We start from the raw sequence: 19,654 nt of genomic DNA, 5'->3' as shown, positions 1-19,654 counted from the left end.
TGTTTTTCCATATGAAGATGAATACCAGGCCAATCAAGTGGGAATTCATGAAATTTAGACTAACACCTGTGAAGTCTCTATGGGCCTGGACTAGGCCCTTTGCATAAGCAAGGTAGTTGTGTGGCTTGATCTGCTTGGGGGGCCCCTGGCAGTGAGATCAGGATCCATCTCTGGTGCATGAGCAGGCTTTTTGGAGCTCACTACCTATGGTGGGACACTTTGCACAGCCTTGAGGCAGGGGGAGGGGCTTGGACCTGCCTGTACTGAGTATACCAGGCTCTGCTGACTACCCATGGGAAGCCTTATCTTCTTGTTGGAGGGAATTGGGGCTTGTGGGGGGGGGGGAAGGCTGGAGGGGGGGGGGAAGGGAAGAGGTAGATCTGTGATTGGTATGTAAAATGAAAAAAATTCATAATAAAAAATTTATTTAAAATAAAAGGCTTATATAAACATGGTCATTTAGACTTTTGTTTTGGTGATGAAGAAGTGAAATTGACAGTGATTATTAGTATTGACTGTCAGCTTGATTGGAATCTGTTATCAATAACGGTACATGCCTCTGAGCAGGATTGGGAAGATATTTCCTGGAAGGATTAACTGAAGAAGATCTATCTTTCCCCACAGGGGTTGGTGCCTTCTGGTCAGCCAGATATGAGGATATCTGAAAGGAAAGAAGTGAGGCTTGCCATCTGTCTGCCTTACTGTTTTTTTTTTTTTTTTTTGAGACAAGGTTTCTCTGCGTAGTTTTGGTGCCTGTCCTCCTGGATCTCACTCTGTAGATCAGGCTGGCCTTGAACTCACAGAGATCCACCTGGCTCTGCCTCCCCAGTTCTGGGATTAAAGGTGTGCACCACCGCTGCCCAGCTGTCTGCCTTACTCCTGCTTTCAAGTACATCTATTGTGTTCCTGTTGTTGCTGCTGATGTTGCTACCATCCTACACTGACATTGCAAACCAGATTCTTTGGCCTTCTTCCATGGACCTGTGGCTCTCCAGGAATCCTCTTAGTCTTTCATCATCATATTAGGACTGCTGAGGCATGGGGCCTCATGTCCCGAACAGTTAGCATACTCTCTGCCTTTCTAGTGTAAGACAGCCATGGTGGGACTACACAGCCCAAACTGTGCAAGCCAACCTATTAAATACACTTTGTAAAGGATATTTATTCTGTTGGGTTTTTCCTTTAGAGAACCCTAACATTCTTATTGATCTTTGTGCTCAAGACATGAGATTTTTCCATTTCACCAAGTTTTTCAGTACTTGGTATTATAATTTCTAAACTTTTCACACTTGATAGATACGCAACAGTTTTGTCCTAACTTTTCTTATTTTCTGATAATTTATATGTTTTAGAATATCCGGTAAAGCATTTGTTCTCAAGAATATGTACTGAAAATATAATTTTTCAGTGTAAGCACTTAATGAGTTTCTACTATATATGATTTGTTCTAATTAAAATATGTGTACATCTCTGGCGTTTTCAAGCCTTCCATCAATAATCTTTTATGCACAACAGTAGAAGCACATAGGAGATTTAATGGAAGAGACAAGAGCATGAAGACACAGTTTTGAATGCGTGCTGACCATGGTTTAAGAAAAACAACTTGCTCCTCATTTTCTGAGACTAGTCCTATTGTTCAAACACAATTATTAACAACATGCCCATTCAACATCAAGGGATTTGGGTTTGTCTGAAAAAAATTCATGTTATTTTTTTCTTTCTATTATTAAGGAATTTTCTATTCATTTTACATAGCAGCCACAGATCCCCCTCTCCTCCCTCCTCCCAAACCTAGTCTTCCCTCCCAACCCCCCCCCCCCATGCCAATCTCCTCCAAGGCAATGTCTCCATGGGGAGTCAGCAGAGCCTGGTGCATTCAGTTGAGGCAGGTCCAAGCCCCTCTCCACTGCACCAAGGCTGAGCAACGTGTCCTACCATAGGCACTGGGCTCCAAAAAGCCTGCTCATACTCCAGGGACAATCCCGATCCCACTAACCAGTTCAAGCTAAACAACTGTCTCCCCTATCCAGGGGCATAGTTCAGTCCTATGGGGCTCCACAGCTATTGGCCTACAGTTCATGCTTGTACGCTAGTTTGGCTGGCCGTCTCTGTGTATTTCCCCATCATGATCTTGATGTGCCTTGCTCATGGAGTCCCTCTTTTCTCTCACCGATTGGATTCCTGAAGCTCAGCCTAACACCTGGCTGTGGATCAGTCACTGGATAAAGGCTCTATGATGACAGGTAGGGAATTCACTAATCTGATGACTGGAGTAGGCCAGTTCAGGCACCCTCTCAACTATTGTTAGGAGTCTAAGGTGAGGTCATCCTTGTGGATGCCTGGGAACTTCCCTAGCATCCTGTTACATGTTATTTTATACATGGATGAAACTAAATGTAGAAACACACAGGAATACCATCTTCTATCTATACTCAAAGGAATAAATATCAGCCCTATACTCTGCACCACAAAAAGGAAGTAAATTCCTAATGAGCAGAAAACTGTGGGACCCCTTTTGGTTTTCCTCGTGGCTTTACCCAGCTGGTCTGCATAGAGAGGATGCTTGGACCACAGGCCAGAGTGCAGGTGTCAGAGATGGTCTGCACTTGGCTGTGTGTGGGGGGTAGGTATTTTGCTCCACCCCTTGGCATTCCTTTATATACCATAGGACAGAGACAGTCAGGCCGGATGGATTAGTATCCAGACCTTCTCAAGGCTACCCTGTATTGTCTGTTTCTCTCTGCCCCCCCACCCTTCTACCTAACATTTCCCACTGCTCCTACTCAAGAGCACTCTGGGGAAATGTGGGCATGGTACATAGCCCCTCCACCAAAAGCTAAATATGAAAATTATGTTTCAAATCTTTCAGAAGTAATTATAAAAGAAAAATCTTACAATATTAAGATGCATTTAAAAAAAAAACAAAAAAAAAACAACTTGTATTGGTTCTTTGAGGGTTTCACATCATGCATCCCGACCTCACTTAAGATGTGAAGTTTTTATAATGACATGAAAAAAGAAAGCATGTTGAAAATTAGCATTTCTTTTTTGGACATGCTTTGAAAATAAGTTTGGGAGTATATAGAAAATATTTTAAAAAGTTAAAATTCTAAAATTTCTCTTTAGCTGAACACTTAATAGAGCTTTTGATTTTGTTCAACATGGTGCTTAGCATTCATAAAAACTTAGGGAAAACCTTTCTGTGTATCAGTTTGAGGGAGATGAATTAAATCTCTAACGTTTTCATAAAGAGTAATATAATTGATTAATTAATTAATTAATTAATTAATTAAATGGACCTTAAATAAAGTTACACAAATCATAAGCAGATCTTTGCTGTTTTCTCTCCAATGTGACTGGGTGGTCTATTTCCTGTGTTTTGTATGGCAAGTGTGCTGAAGGCATGTTCACATTTAATTAGAAAAAAAAGCTGGAAAGTGAAGAGAGAAGCACAGATATTTTTATGTTTTAAGATGTCTCACCAAATTCAGAATTAAAAATATATTCTCCGCTATGACTCGAATTTCTCTGAAATGCCCCATGTAGGCTCAGGTGTTTAAACACCTGGTCCACAGCTGGCTGAGCTGTTTGGGAATATTGTATAATCTTTAAGAGATGTAGCCTTATATGGGTCGAGAGGAAGGCTCCAATGGAGGCTGGCTTTGACAGCTTGAACCCAGCCTTCTTTCAGTTTCTGTTCTTAGCTTCCCGGTGGCTGTCATAACATGGCAGCAGCTTCATGCCCTCTCCTCTGTGTCTTTCTTGACTGAAATCTCCTAAAACTATCATGCAAAATATGTGCTTCAACATAAATTGCTTCTATTGGTTATTTTATAGTGGCAAGAAAAATCTCTAATCTATCCCTCCGACATGTTATATATTGTCATGTCTTGAGCACTGACTGTGGTCAGAGAAGAAAGGCTCAGACACATTTGAGATCTTTAAACACTCAAAGTTGTCATCTTGTTCTATATTAAACCTATACATGCTACTTCAGAAATTTACAAGTTCCCAGAAGCTTTAAAACTCCCAGAAAAGAGAGATTACACCTGTTAGGGGGAATTAAATATATTATTTTTAGTTTGTTTGGGTCAAACTGTTATGTATAGTCTACAGCCAACTATCTGTAACACTTGTTTTAATCTAAATTTTCTTTTGTTTCCAATGCATTTTTGCATCCTTGCTTCTATTTACAGATTTTGGTTACTGAAATCTTTTCTTTGACTCATTCAACTAGCTTTGTCTCAATAATGCTAAGGCATCTCCATGGAGCTTAATAAATATTTCTGCTTTCAACTTTTATTTCATTCTGGGCCATGACTTTACCATAGTGTTAAAGTAGATATTAAAAATGAAAGATGGATGCCTATTCTCTCATTCATTATTGACTCTCTCTAATTGGCCATATGATTTTTATGCTGAGCTAAGTCTTAGATCTATGTCATAAATAGACTCTGTAGGTTGTATATTCATGTATGTCTATATTGTCACATGTATATATCTGTTATAATAATTTTAAAAGAGACCATAGATTTAGGAGAGGAGACAAAGAGTTCAAGTGGGGAGAAACCACTGAGAATGATATAGATGCAGTGTTCATGTGTGAAGTTCTAAAACTAAAATTAAATTTAAAAACCCACAAAAATAAAACAAAACAGTATCCATAGTTTAAGAAAGATTGGCACTCCAGCTCTTTACTCTGTTTGGCTTTGGTTCTTTGCCTTTGAGTTGAACGTAGCTCATATTTCTGAGTGCTCCTCTTTGGTGTCCACTTGTACATTCAACAGTTGGAAAGGTGTCAATATGAAAGGAAGGAAGACAGAGGTTTGATGCAAGTTGACTAAGCTGTTCTCATTCTTTCTAGTTCATGTTTTAATGAGGAGCTGGATTGCATCGTTGATGTAAGTTGCCTTATTGAGACTTCTTAGAATTTACTTATTATGCATTTGGGGGTATATTACTATATTTTAGTGACAGAACATCCTTTTAGCTTGTCCAAGATTTTGGGTTCAACCTCCAGACTGTAAAAACTATTATCTTTCAAAGAAGTAATGGTATTTAACAATTTATTCTTGGTTTCTCTAGAGGCATCCAGGCTGTGTTCGTTAGAACAAAAGCTGGCAAACATTAACACACAAAACAACAAGGAGTGTTACTTGAGTCCTTATATGTGTGGCACTTCATTTGTTTGGGTTTTGCTGTGTGGTGATTGTTAGGGAGGCATCTGTTTAATGTCGCATACTTTAGTATCCGATCTCATTGCATGACATTTTGTTCTGTGACATTTAGTTCCCACTTGGGACTTGGAGTTGGAAACCTAAAACTAAGTTCCATTCCCAGCTTAATAATAGGGGATTGTCTTCAATGATGATGCTTGGGGTTCTTGGTAAGACATTTCAACATAGCACATTGGAAAACAATAGTAGGAAATTGTTATCAGTGACTTTCTTTACAAAAATGTGGGTACATGGACAAGTCTCAGCAACTATTTTGGAGGGTAGAAGGAGACTTGTCAGTTTGGGTAATGCTACTCTTTGTGTTTCGTTTCTCTCATATTGAGGTTCATGTACCTCCTCTACACCTCTCATTTTCCTTTTACAGGACATACATGCTTTGTAAGGCTATTCTGGAGTATGTGGTTTTCAAGAATGTTCAAACATACATTTAGAAACTTGAGATTTCTGCAACTCAACTGTGCTTCTGACAGATCCTCTATGACAGTTCCTCAATAAAATAAAGAAGAAAGGAATTTGGAGGGCCCTTATTTTTTCCTTTTTGTAATGTCAGCCTATGTGCTTAAAACACCCCTATGTCTCCAGTTCATTCCTGAAGCTAGGCTAGCAAATCCTTTTAATATTTATTCTTATGTTCCTATTTATTTCCAAGTTAATCCTAAAAACTATACTCCTTATCATTTGGCTCCAAGAAAGTGTTGACTATCCCCAGAGGACTTATTAAACTCACAGGCTACATAAGTGATAATGGAGAATACGATTCAGATGAGAAGGTAACTAGTTCTTTGCTACAGTTTTCTCTAACAGTCTTTGGTGTAGTTTGAAACTGTACACCTAAAATTCATGTGTCAGAAACTTAATCCCCATTGCAACAGGACTGTGAGGTCAGGCTGAACGGAAGCCATTTGTGCCTCGAAGGGTCTGCTTTCACGAAAAACTTAATCCAAATTATAATCAGTCTTGAGGTTGTGAGTTAAAACTCTTGCTATCTGATAGTCTCCCTTCTGCCTTCCATCATGGAATGACAGAATAAGAAGGCTCTCGTCTGGTACATGGCCTTGACCTTGACTTTTCTACTTTCCTGAACAACACAGATTATTTCCTTTTCTTTATAAATTACCTAGCTTTACATATGTTCTTGTAACTGTATGAAACAGGCTCATTCTCCACCTTAAAAACAAACTTTTCTTACAGGATGTCTTAGGACTATTTCCACAGGGAACTAGCTGTGATGAAGAGGCACATGTAGAAGTTTTGTGGGAAGTGCCCTTAAGAACATGTGTGACTCAGTAAAGGAAGCAATGTTGAGAAGTGGGAAAAGTTGATCTGATATCGAGTGTCAGTAACCGTCTCAGCTGATCCCAGAGGTGATAACCCTGTTGAGGTGTTCTCAGTTTTGCACACTTCACAGGGAGCCTTCGTTGGATTTCAAAGTGATTTTGCAAGGTGTTGGCAGATTTGGATCAATGGTCAGCAATTCTGGCAAGAGAAAATATGTGTCTTTTCTAGAACCCTTTGTGCTTTCCCTGTATAACCTTCTGTTAAGGAAAATTTTGAGAGAGGGTTGCTCATTATTTTAGGACAGTTTCCATACATGTTCTTACTTCAGGTAAGGTGATATCACAATCATCAGAAACCTTGGCTTAAAGGAACCTAGAATATGGGGAACTATGGCATGTATTGACTGACCATCCACTGCCATGCAGCTTTATACAAAACTCAACAAATATAATATTTAATCATATCACTGATCCAAGTCTTAGTAATTATTACAACATTTATAGTTATTCACATTTACCTTATGTGGAGTACCTTTCCCAATGTACTGCTAGAAACAGTCAGAATAAAAATATTTGTTTCCCTAATTAAAAAACACATGAATTCCCAGCAAAACAGTGTCAACAAAGAGGTATGTTATTAAAATGGAATACCTTGATTGTCTTTAAAATTGTATTTCTGAAACTTGGAAAGCAGGACGTAGTGCTAACTTTTTCTATTAGAGAATGCATAGATGAGGAGCAGAGAGGATTTGGAGTAAGGAGATCTTCTTCACTACGTAACAGTGAATTAAGAGATTAAAAAATAAACTTCAACCTTTTATTATAAGCGTCTTTGGCTATCACAATTTCATTACTATCGTTCCAACACTATAATGCACAATGCAATCCAACATAACATTTTGAAAGTGTCAAGGCTAAAAACTCATTCCTGAACAATATAATCTACAAAGAAAAGCCACTAATAAAATATAATCTTTGAAAAAATTATAGATTAAAAAAATAATATTTAGTGTGACTATTCAGATTTTTAGTTAATAAATTACATTTATTCGTTATGCCCAATGACCCTAAACAGGGTTTCAGAATTTAGTGTTCATCAAAGAGGATGGTGAACTTAAAAAAAAAAATCTGTGAAATACTGAGTTATAATTTTAAAACTGCAGTGTGGCCTTTATACTTAAGTTTCTGCTAACTTTTCAGTAACACAGAAGAAAAATTTCAAGATGGTCTCTGAACTCATAATTCTCCTACCTCATCCTTTATAGAATATTTTATTGGAATGTTGGCCAATGAGGTCACATAGAGTAGAGGAATTACAGGCTTTTTACCAACATTCATGTCTATCCTTAAGAAGTAGATGACAAAACCATTTGCTGAATATATTGCATACTTGAGTCGTAAAACATGGAGAAATTAAACTGGTATCACCTGGAAGCTTTATCCCTACCACCTAGCTTTCATGGCGGTGGAAGATGCTATGTACACTGTAGAGGAGAAAGTATTTCTCAGTCTCACTTCGTTGTGAACCCTGCAACAACTGGCCTTAAAGGATATGATGCAATTGTGGCACAAATGATAATGGAAGTAAACAACCACTCTCCAAGTGTATCTTAGGCCTACTTTGTGATATGGAATCTATATATGACACTGTTAAAGAGGCTGAGAACCTGTGGCTGGCTAGGTCATGGGCCCTAAGGGATAGCCCAATGCTATTATTCTGCTAAATGAACCTAGCATTAAAAGGAAACCTAAGGGCTTATTGCTATATCTCTTAGCTGTCATGAGAGAAGCTTTTTCTTGCAGTAGATGGCAACTAACACAAAGACTTCCAACTGGGCAGTGTGCATAGAATAAAAGATGTTGGAGTTCTGAGTCCTAAATGGGACATACATATCATACTCTTTCCTACAGGGCTAAGGAATCTTTAAGAAAGAGGGAAAAGTTGTAAGAGCTAAAGATGGTTGATAACATCAAGGACACAATATTTTCCAGACACGATAGGACATTTGTACATATGAACTCGTATCAATTGTGGTAACATGCAAATGACCTGTGCATGATCCAGTCAAAAACTACCCAACATAGAGGGAATACGGGGGTCCAAAGTTCTACCCCTAGCTGAGGAGCTGTTATCATTTGATGTCTGCTGAGGGAAGGAGAGTTAGTTTTATTTAATGAGTGATCCCTGTTAGGCTAACTGCATACAAGGGTGGGCCCTCTCCCAAGGTAAGTGGGAGACTCAACATGGACACAATGGGGAAAAGGCAAAAAAGGGGGGGTGGTAAATCTTAAAATTCCATGGAAAGGGATGAGAGGTGTAGAGGGATATTATAGGAGGAGTTCGCAGAGTGGGTGAATATGTTCACTATATAAAACTTCATAATTACATATAATTCTCAAAGAATTAGTAAAAATATTGTTATGAGTAAATTAGGAAAGATGCTAGGCAGATATGGTGGTTTTTTAGAAAAGATCGTCTTGTTTGGAGGATATTCTCACAAGTATTTTTTATCTTAATGTCAAGACAGATTCACAAAACTTTAGAAAATGAAGCATTATTATTAATTCATGTCTAAAAGAGGAAGAAATTATAAGATGATGAATTATCTAAAACCAAGGTGCTTATCCCCAGTTCAAATAGCTGTGCATAGGATGCAAAGTCTCCTTTGAGGAGGGAAAAGTTGATAGCATGTGTTGTATAATTGCTTCCTTCAAACAGAAACATTTCTTCTCTACGGAAGTAGTGGGGTTCATGGGATTCAGGAAAGTGATGTGTACAAGGCTCAGGAAGCACATGAAATTTACAAGTTTTACAAGGCCAGTCCCTAAAGTTACATAAGTAGTGAGTGGTTGCTGAGAGATAGAAAACTCTCTAATTGAACTGCTCACAGATTGGATAGGTGCTCTGGGGTTCAGCTTTCATGCTGAGGTAGGCTTTTCAGTAACACTACAGCCTTGGAGACATTAGATCTTTTATAAACAACTCTTAAAAACCTCAATGGTTCATGAAAATAGACTTGAGTAGAATGGCTTTTTTTGGTTTGTCATTGGTTTCCTATCTGGGGTGAATAGATGTTTCTTCACACCTCCCCAAGCAGTCACCCAACAGCATCTAATTCCTATGATGAAGTCTATTAATATAAGTACAATTTTCTGATGTTGTATTTGAAATGGGGCAATATTCACTAGAATATATAAATTGTATTAGACAACTGTATTTTATAGCCATGTCCTTTTGAATATGTACTTTAAAATCTGATTATTAAAAAATGTATTCTGTTCATTTGTCTACAGAATCTACACAGGTTGTGATGTTTTGTTACAGCAGCCTGAAGATACTAAGTTGGTTTTGGGGTGTGCATGTCTGTGTCTAAATTTCTCCTATTCATACCCACGAAATGACCTTGTTTCTAAAGTGGAACACATTCTAGGAACTGTGGATTAAGAATTTAACCAATAGTGTAGTCCTTGTGTTTAAAATTTGTTTTGTTGCCTGGTGGTGATGGCGTACACCTTTAATCCCAGCACTCAGGAGGCAGAAGCTGGCAGACCTTTGTGAGTTGGAGGCCAGCCTGGGCTACAGAGTGAGATCCAGGACAGGCTCCAAAGCTACACAGAGAAACCTTGTCTCAAAAAAATTTGTTTTGTTTTCCTATTAGTACTGAATTAGAACTAAATTGTGTAAATGATTGAAAACCATTACTTTAATAAGGTAAATAATCCAAAAACACAGAAAAATAGAAAAAGAATAATTCAGGTTCCTTGTGTTAATTGCCCTTAGCAATCTCCACTAGCAGCAGTGTAGAGTTACTATTCATTGGAAGGAAGTGGAGTAGATTATTGGCTCCAATAAAAACCATCATTTTCTTGTGAGTCTAATAAGGAAACACATGGTGGAAAGCTATTTAATATCACGTTGCTTTAAAACAGAAGAGAAGTAGAAAGGTAATTGCACTGTTCCTGTGGAAAGGGGTAGGCTTGGCTATCTCCTAGGGGAAGTAGAAGGAGGAACATAGAACACTTCTGGATATGATGAAAAGAGATGGCCGAAGACATTAATTTAAAACTACAGTTTAGTTTCATTTGATTTCTACATGAGCATCAGCTTGAAATATAAAATGCATTTTGCATCCAAAACTCAAATTATCTGGAAAGGTCCATAAGGTAGCTGCATTACTCACAACCAGGGCCATCATCCTTCAGTGTTTCTCATTTGGAAAACTCCATAGTAACACATCCAGTTCTCATACAACATGTATAGATGTTGGCTTAAATACTATTGATGTCTGAACCTATTGATTTGTGTCGAAGAAAAACAGGTCTGTTAAGGATTCTGGTTTAAATACCATATATTAAAATATTTTAATGTTGAATTGAATTAATAATTGACCTCTAACCCTAAAGCTTCCCATAACCATAAAACACAGTCCTTTCAAAATGTATAATACCTCACAGAAAACTGGTTTTAATTTACTTCTTCTTGAAAGACCTCTTTGAGGGTATTTGCATTGTCAGCAGCTTAAATTGACCACAGAAATGATAACTAAATAATTTAGAAAATTGTAAGATGATTTAGGCATTTAAGATGTGTATAAGGTAATTAAAACCAAACTTTAGGAGGGTTAAGGCCACACTGCAGTTGGTTATTCTGCAGCTGGGGTCACTGCCTACGTTGTACGAAGGCATATGTTCAATTTACAGCTGTAATGAGGAACATGGGGTGTTTTGATTCTTCATTTGCCATGCTCATCTCTAGAGGATGCAATTGCCTGCATTAAAAAAAATGTATAGAGGCTCTTTTGTGGAGAGTAATAAATTGAGTCAAATAATACATGTCACATGCATGTACAGTTGGCATATGGCTTTTTTCAGAGTTTGGAATTGTTGCCTTTAGCTGCTATCATGATGGAGACTCATGGAAATGTTCATTATTATCCACTTAGAAATAAGACCAGCTCCTTTGATCCTGCTAGTTTGATCATGATTATTCCATTTTAACTAATGCATGGTGTTTATAAATGTGTTTCAGTAGATTGTTTACTTGCAAGGGAAATTTCTGATGTTTTCCCCTAATCTACAAAAGGAAAGAGGAATGCAGGTTGTGGAGTTTTCTTTTGTCTCTGGTTGAATGTATACAAGATACATTAAAAGATGTAACATAAGTTTTTTTTCCATTTTTATTCTACAATTAAAACAATAAATGATATTGTGTATTCAACTTTTTTTGTACGCTGATTTCTCAAAAACACTAGCACATGTTCATGGGAGAAGGTTAAAGTAGTATTTACAGCATCAATATGATACAAGTTTATTATAAGGACCGGCTTCTTTTCATTGCAAATTTGTAATCCATTCCACTGATCCTTCTCTAAGGTGTGTAAAACGACGGGGAGCCTGGCTATATTCAGGACGTTATTCTTGGCTTAAAACAAAACAAACATACTATTTTCATTTAAAAACTGCACAAAAGAGAAAGAGCTTTACATCTTTCTCATTTGGAAAAATAAATGACAGATGATTGGAATTGATTAAAAATATATGGGAACAAGATAGAGTTTATTTTAAGCCCATGTAACTAGAAATTATCCAGTTTCTGTCCCTACCTACCTCTGAATTTTATTTTACATTTTTATTATTCTCCTTCCTCTCTTCCTCCTCAGTTTAGTGGCTACTTCTTCGTTCCTGTGTGAACATCTAAAAACTGTACCCTGTCTCTTTGTGGCCACATGAATAAAGACTGGCACTTCACAATGCCTAAGTCCCTTGGCATGCTAGTAGACTGCTCCTGAAGTTGACTGATAACGTATTTGAAATAGAGCAGTAAGAGTCATACATATGATGCTTCAATTTTTTGTCTTGAGAAGAGAAAATTTGAGGTTTTGGAGTTGAAAAGAAACAATTTGGAAGCAAGCAGTCCTCGACTATCTACAGTCAATCAGCTGAGAGGAAATGAAGGTGAGGAATAGGTGCTTAGAGCTTTATTTTCCAATTCTGGAAGAGTTTGGAAGTTTTTCCCCCAGCACCTTTCCAAGATAAATCATTTTTATACCTTAGCTTAAATTGCAAAGGTCTCATCTGTCATGGTAGACAGAGCTCTTATCACAGGATTTGTTTGCATCCATATGTGCTGTTCTAAAGTGCAGGTCATTATCTCTTAAATATTTCTAACTTCATATATATATCTTTATTTAAACAAACTAAGGGCTAGCAACTTCCTGATGTGAAAAATGTTGTTTACGTTATTGAATACTCAAACCAATAATTAACAGCATTCTAATTATTAGAACTGTGTTACACAAAACTGATCCACTGGAAATATGTCCACAAACTTGCTTGGGCCCTGGAATCAACTTGCATCTTTTTTTTTTTTCTGCCTATTTTTCAAATCAAATTCATTGGTCTGTTCCATCCCCTGGAAGTCTGATTTTGCAGCTCCTGGCTTGCCTCCAAAAGCCTTTCATTGTTGCACAAGCCATCCTTGTTTTCAATTCATTCTTCTTTATCCACTGTGTAAACTAGGTGGACCTGAATAGTTAGGAAAACGAAAGCATTTGGTTGTTATTAGGGTAAGGATAGCCGACTCACACATGTAAAACATTAAAGAAACCTTACAAATGTTTGAGTAATTTTTTTTTCTGTTGTTGTTGTTTGGGGCTGTGGGGCATTTAACCACATCCTGCCATGCACACAACCCCAGAGATTCTCTCATTACCAGGTAGAGTTTTAGGCTAATAAAATAACAGAGAGAGAGAGAGAGAGAGAGAGAGAGAGAGAGAGAGAGAGAGAGAAAACAAAGACAATATTTTTATTTTCTTTCCCCAGCATTTTATTGCCTTTATTTAAATGTAACATAATATACACTGTTCAGCCTCTTAGGGGGTAGGAGGAGGAAGTGATTCTATATCTTTCAAGAGTCTCAGTGCCAGCCAGGGCTCACACCGCCTGGTATCTGTGGCTGACACACTTCAGCATGGTGGGGCCAGCGCCCACACTTCCCACAGAGGCAGAGCTCCCCATTTCTTCCTTCCTTTCTTTTTTTTTTTTTTAATTAAACACACAACATTTAAGACTGGACTCCTTTTCTTTCAGTAGTAGTAAAAGGGGCTATCAATATCAAACAAAGATGCATTTTTTAATGCAGTAAAATCTTTATTCTTTATCAAATGGTTTCTGTATTTATCTCTGTTAGGATGTATAAAGGGAAACATGTAGAGTCAGGGCGGGGGAAAGATGTTTTCTATTTTTGGACTCTGCAAGCTTTGATATATTTTGCTAGAAGCTGTTTAATGTCTTGAGTACTATAATGATGACTGTTTACACGTAGTCTCTTTAGTAATCTAAATGGCAATGTGAAATAAGAATCCAGCATCTGCCCTATTTGCTGGTACTCTGGTCACTGAATACCATAGTTTGTCTCCCCAAACATTTAATTTTGGTTGTGGGTGGTCTGTGTTCATGTGTCAGGTATAATTATTATTTTAAAATAAAAGAAAAAAAGGAGATATCTAGTTATTCTAGAGATGTATCACATTAGAGGTCTCAGACTCAGTTACCAATTCAATTTTAACATACAGAATCCAACCACAAAAGTATACATGTTTAAAATCCCATTTGTCACAAAACAAGTTGAAAGAAAAATACTATGAAATGCAACTATACCCATAAACCAAAGCACTGTGTGTCTGTCTTCAAAGAATCATAAAATATGATCTTTGTTGGATTACCCTGTGGGAACATTCTCAAAAAGCTGATTTTTAAATAAGTGATTAACCTTTAACTTAATATTTTAAATAATTGATTTGCACTGGCTAAGCATCAGCACAAATAAGTTAGAAGAGGTCCACAAATCACCAGTCTTTGTAGAGGTTAAATTTTTTAGTAAAAAGAATGTTTGGTGAGTCTTTTGTTTGTACCAAAATACTGTATCCAAACAATAAAAATAAAAAGACTTTTCCAAACAAAAAATAAGACGATAAACTGCAGCATCAATATAGTCTTAGAGTTATCCTTTAAGATATTTAGAACAAATAATATATATTTTTTTACATTTTTAAATCACTACAGACACTGCAAATAAGGCTTATGTGTTTATTTAGTGAAATACAAGTGACAGTGAATGGTACACTTATGCACTGCTTTCTATACCTGCTCTAAGAAAATGAATTTTGATGTGGTTATATTATGGAACCTTCTAGAACACTTTAAATGTACAGAAAACAAGCTTTATTTGATTTTGTAAAGACTAGATCATACGGCTTGAATGGGTTTCAGTATATGGTTACACATATACCAGAATATATTTTTGCTCAGTTTTAGCCCCTGGGAGAGTTGCACTTCATATGAAATTCTTTCTTTGGTTCCTTTTTGGGGGGAAGCATTCTGTGGGACTTGCAAAGGGATTTTGTATATGCAGATAACCTTTCCATCATTTGCCACTGTGAGCTATAGTAAGCCATCATCAGTCAAAAACAAAACAAACAAACAAACAAAAAAACAAACAAATGAACAAAACAAAAGCAAAAACAAAAACAAACAAAAAAAGGTTAGGTTAAAATCTAACAATTCATTTTCCTTCTTTTTGTATATTCATGGAGATGAAATAAGGCGATGAAAGAGAATTTGACCTTCTATGTTTTCACATAAGGAAGCTTCAGGACTGATGTGTGTTGGCAAATGATGACAGATATCTGTTCCTTAAGCTATAGCAGAACCCCACCATAGACATCACTGACAGTTCTTATTGCAGAAGTGCAAATTAAGTCAACTGATAGCACATGGGGCACTTGTACTGCTCCCTTGATCTCATCTCTTATTTCTGAAGTGTTCGCCAAGTTTTTAAAACACTTTGTCATGAACATGCATAGGGTGCCAAAAAAAAAAAAAAAAAATGAGAAGTCAAATCAGAGGGCAGCTCTGAGGATACTCTTTAAAACCCCAAAAGATATTTAACATCCTATTAAATAAATAACTTAGAAAGAAATAGTAAAGGATGAAGGCAGAATGCACAAGCATACCATACTATTTGTATTGTTAGAACGGTTTCACACTAATATGTTTATATCTGTAAATCTGATCCCATTCTTCCATGGTGCCACACCCAAATCTCCTTTGGTTGTGCATATGATATGACCCAAGTGCTTTCCAGTAAATGCTTGCGTGTCTTACTGCTCATTGAATCATCAGGCTTGAATGAGCAATGAAAGTCTTTGATATGTGTTCATATTCCATAAATAACTTTCCCAAAGATCATTCAACAGATTGTTCCATGTCCTTTAAATTCTATCTCAGAAGTTCAAAAACAAAAACTTAAACAAACAAACAAACAAACAAACACACACACACACAGAAAAAAAAACCCCAGCCACAACATTGTTCACTTGGGGATAACTTCATCCCACTTGATTTGCCTCTGTCTTGGGAATAAGGCATGACACAGAGCTAATGAAAAGAACTTTGTATGTCAGGAGTGAGTACAAAAGCCTCCAAAGCCTTCATTCCTTTAAGCAATCTGAGCTCTGTGATAGGTTTTTGCCTTTTACACTACAGTCTTCTGTGAGGATACCAACTCCAACTCTTCCTGGCCAAAGTCTTTGGTTGTATTGCATCCACCAACTGTGCTTTCTTTTATGAGTGGACCACCATCGGGAGGAAGTGAGCAGAGGTGTTTTTCCTCCGTGTTTTTTGTCCTCTCCGGGGAGCTCCTTTCCCATTCAATGCCACATACATTTGCCTGCCATTGTGTTGCCAGTTAAAGGATGCATAGGTGTTGTATCCATTTTCCTCTATCCTCTCTTTCAGCTTACAGTCATTGTTAAATTCTTTCTGCAAAGGAAAAACATAGTTATTTATTTGTATGGTGATTCCATATGATATAAACCATCTAATGAGCTACAGTCCATTGTCTTGTTTATAGCTGCCATTTTTACATAAATTGCTCCCTTCATATACAATGCCAACAACAGAAGAGTAGAAATTCCTAACCACAAAACAGATTCTGTGTTTGAAAACACATGACTCATCTTTGATTAATCACCACAGCATCATTTTTCTGGCCCTTTCAAAAGTTGACAGCCTTTGAATATAACATGGTTTACATGCCTAGAATGATTGTCAGGAAGTAGATATCATAATAACAGTATTTATGATGGACCAGCTATAGAGGACAGAGTTATAATCTTGTCTTTCATAGTTTGCAAAATAGATCCTATAGGAAAAACAGAATCACCAGAAATGTAGGCTCATCACATTTATAAACATTATATACCTAAAGATCAATTCAAGGAATGTTTTAAAGCTAAGATAAAATGCCTTGTTTGGGGATTGGGAATGTGGTTCACTTGGTAAAGTTCTTACATATAAAGTATGAGGCCATGGGTTCTATAGCTAGTACTCCATAGACTAGGCATGGTGGCTATCTGTATAATCTAAACACTTAGAATGTAGAGGCAAGTGGATCAGAAGTAAAGCTACATAGTGAGTTCCAAGCCAGACTTTGCTATGTGAGACTTTCAAGGAAAAAATATTTGGTCTATCATCATGTCAAAGTAATTATGAACATAGTAATTGAAAATGCATTCAGATTGTCTCACAGGGCTCGCCATCTATACTTTACAGCATTTTGACATTGTCCCAAGTGGCCAAGTGGTTGTAAGCAGTTTTGATGGGTCAAGAATTTTCTCTCATCTGCTTCCCAAATTTAGTGTCTTATTCTGAAGTTAATAACATACACAAAAAACTAAAAAATGTCCCTCAGCTCTTGATGCAAAATAGAGTAGCCTGGAACTAGGCACCCAAGGCTTCTGGGGTTCTATACTCTCCAACTACCAGGAAGGCACTGTGGGAATATTTTGATAGAGGCTTCAGTGGGACAATTTCTTTCACCTCTTTGTATTTTCTACTTTCAATTTTCAAAGGTTTTATTTACTTTTGAAATCTATGTATAGATATGTGAGCTTGCATGTGTTTGTGTGTACTGCATTCCAGCAGGAACCCACTAAGGTCAGAAGAGGGCATCTGGTCCTCTAAAACTTGAGTTATAGGCTGTTGAGAACCACCATGTGGCTGCTGGTAACTGAACCTGCATCCTCTACAAAAGCAGGAAGTACTCTTAATCACTGAGCCATTGATCCAGGCCCCAAAGTTAAATTCTGGATTATAAATTTTCAGGTTTCAATGGTATAGATAATAATTCAGAGCATAATAATGAATCATTACATATTTACAATGACATTATCAGTTTATTTTTCCACCCCTGGAATCGAGTAGTAGTGTGTGAAGTACTTATCTTATCTGTGAAGTACTATCTATTAAATGCAAAATTTGTAAGGTGATATGATTGAAATTAAGAAGAAAAGATAAATTATCTAAGGTAATTCTTATAATAAAATGAAAGATTCTGCATGCGTGGGAAAAATCTTTTATGAACTTACTTAATTTTTATTATTATTCATCTGTCTGTCTAAAACTATATGGATTCCAAACAATACAGTTGTTTTTCACACTTCTTAAAAGGGTATGCAGTTTAAAGAGTAAAGGAAAAGGCCAGTAAGAGAATTCTTTGGTTAAGATACTTGCCTCAAAGACTAAATGGCCTGGGTTCCATCTCAAGGAACCACAAGGTGGAAAGAGAGAACCAACTCTTTCAAGTTGTCCTTTACCTACACATTGTACTGTGGTGTGTACCTGTCCTCTCATGTACACATATGCATAGAGACTAAACAAATGTAACAATTCTGCTAAAAGAAAGATTGGGACTATTTCAGGAAATTTCATATTGGAGATTCCCTACTGGGTGCTTATTTTTCCTCCCCAAAATTAATTTAAAAAATAGTATTTTTTTAAAAAGAAGTATGACAGCATTTTTTTAAAAGAAGAGTACCTGAGTCAGCTTTCTCTCATCAGGTGTTTGGACACTTGGGATATAACTAAGATGTGCCATAGCCATAATCTCTGGAGGATGGCCTAGACATTCATGAGAGATACAGGCAAAACCTAAGTACTAATGTTTAAGAAATCTGGGTTGTACTAACCGGGGACTTTTCTCCTTACTGAAATCCATCAATAGTCTAACTTGTCTGTGAACCCTGTGAATTGCAATAATGACTGGTGTGGCAAGAGATGCCCATGGGTGCAATAGTGATACAAATATTATGGTAGTAATCATCACTTTCTGATTAGATATAAGGCCCATTCTGCAGGAGGAAATACATGCCTGGTGCTATAAATCTGGCCAAGAATTCATGCTTGGGGAGCTCATAGGCCCTAGGAGTTAACCTACTGCTATTATTATTATTATTTTTTATAAATAAAGAGTATCAAACTTCCCTCTAAATCTCTGTCTCTTTACCGGTAGATTGGCACACCTTTTAGACCTCATCAGAGAAGTTTCTTTTTGTAATGGAGGGTGATTAGCGCAGAAACTCACAACTGGTTAAAGTGTAGAGAACACATGTCTGTAGACTATAATTCACACCCATCTCCCTACGGTTTAGGGAAGGTTATGTAAGAGTGGGGAGAAAGATTGCAAGACCTGGAGGTAAGAGAGTTGGAGAAAACAGTGACTGCAGGACATGACAGGACCACTATGGCACCCAAGAACCCACAGCAACTGTGGCTGTCTATAGAATTGCACAAAGTCAAGACAGTCAACATTCTAGCACAAGGTAGAGAAGAGTCATGGGCCCCACCTCTGAGGTACTATGGCAGGCAATGGCTTCAAGGAGAAGTGCTAGTTTTCTTGAAGGGTATAGGTCCCAGTCAGTCTACCATGCCCAAGTGAATGACCCCACATCTAGGAATGTGTAAACAGCGCAAATTTGAATCCATGGTTATTTTAAAAACAGATAGCTGCAAATTGGAGGGAGAAGGTAAGGAGGTGGAGGTGTGTCTTGACGGAGACATGGTAAGAATCTGGTCTTGAATAGGATAAAACTCCATTGTATGAAATTCTTAAAGAGTTAATAAAAATATCTTAAAACAAATATCTAAACAAGAATCCAAAGTGAATTGGGGGGATTAAAGAAAGGTTTTAGGTTTTCCATGCTTATCTGGGACATTTGATTTTTAAATTGTGGTGCTTGAGAACAATACTAATTCACTTTCAAGACTTGCTCAGTTCTATCATTCGAGAGGGAACTTGGA

General features: G+C 37.2%; 1 protein-coding gene across 1 annotated transcript in view; it reads right to left on the bottom strand.

Moving 5' to 3' along the window:
- Nucleotides 1–15,412: 15,412 nt before the first annotated feature.
- Nucleotides 15,413–19,654, bottom strand: part of Fgf10 (fibroblast growth factor 10) — a 74,080-nt gene continuing 69,838 nt past the window's right edge. The window contains exon 3 of the mRNA XM_036207326.1: nucleotides 15,413–16,336. Coding sequence (XP_036063219.1) covers nucleotides 16,139–16,336 — 198 coding nt within the window. The 3' untranslated portion in view covers nucleotides 15,413–16,138. The remainder of the gene's footprint in view (nucleotides 16,337–19,654) is intronic.

The sequence above is a fragment of the Onychomys torridus genome, chromosome 15 (assembly GCF_903995425.1).
Source record: "Onychomys torridus chromosome 15, mOncTor1.1, whole genome shotgun sequence".
In the NCBI taxonomy this organism is placed as follows: domain Eukaryota; kingdom Metazoa; phylum Chordata; class Mammalia; order Rodentia; family Cricetidae; genus Onychomys; species Onychomys torridus.
The sequence above is the reverse complement of the archived record's forward strand: the minus strand, read 5'-3'. Positions and strand labels throughout refer to the sequence as shown.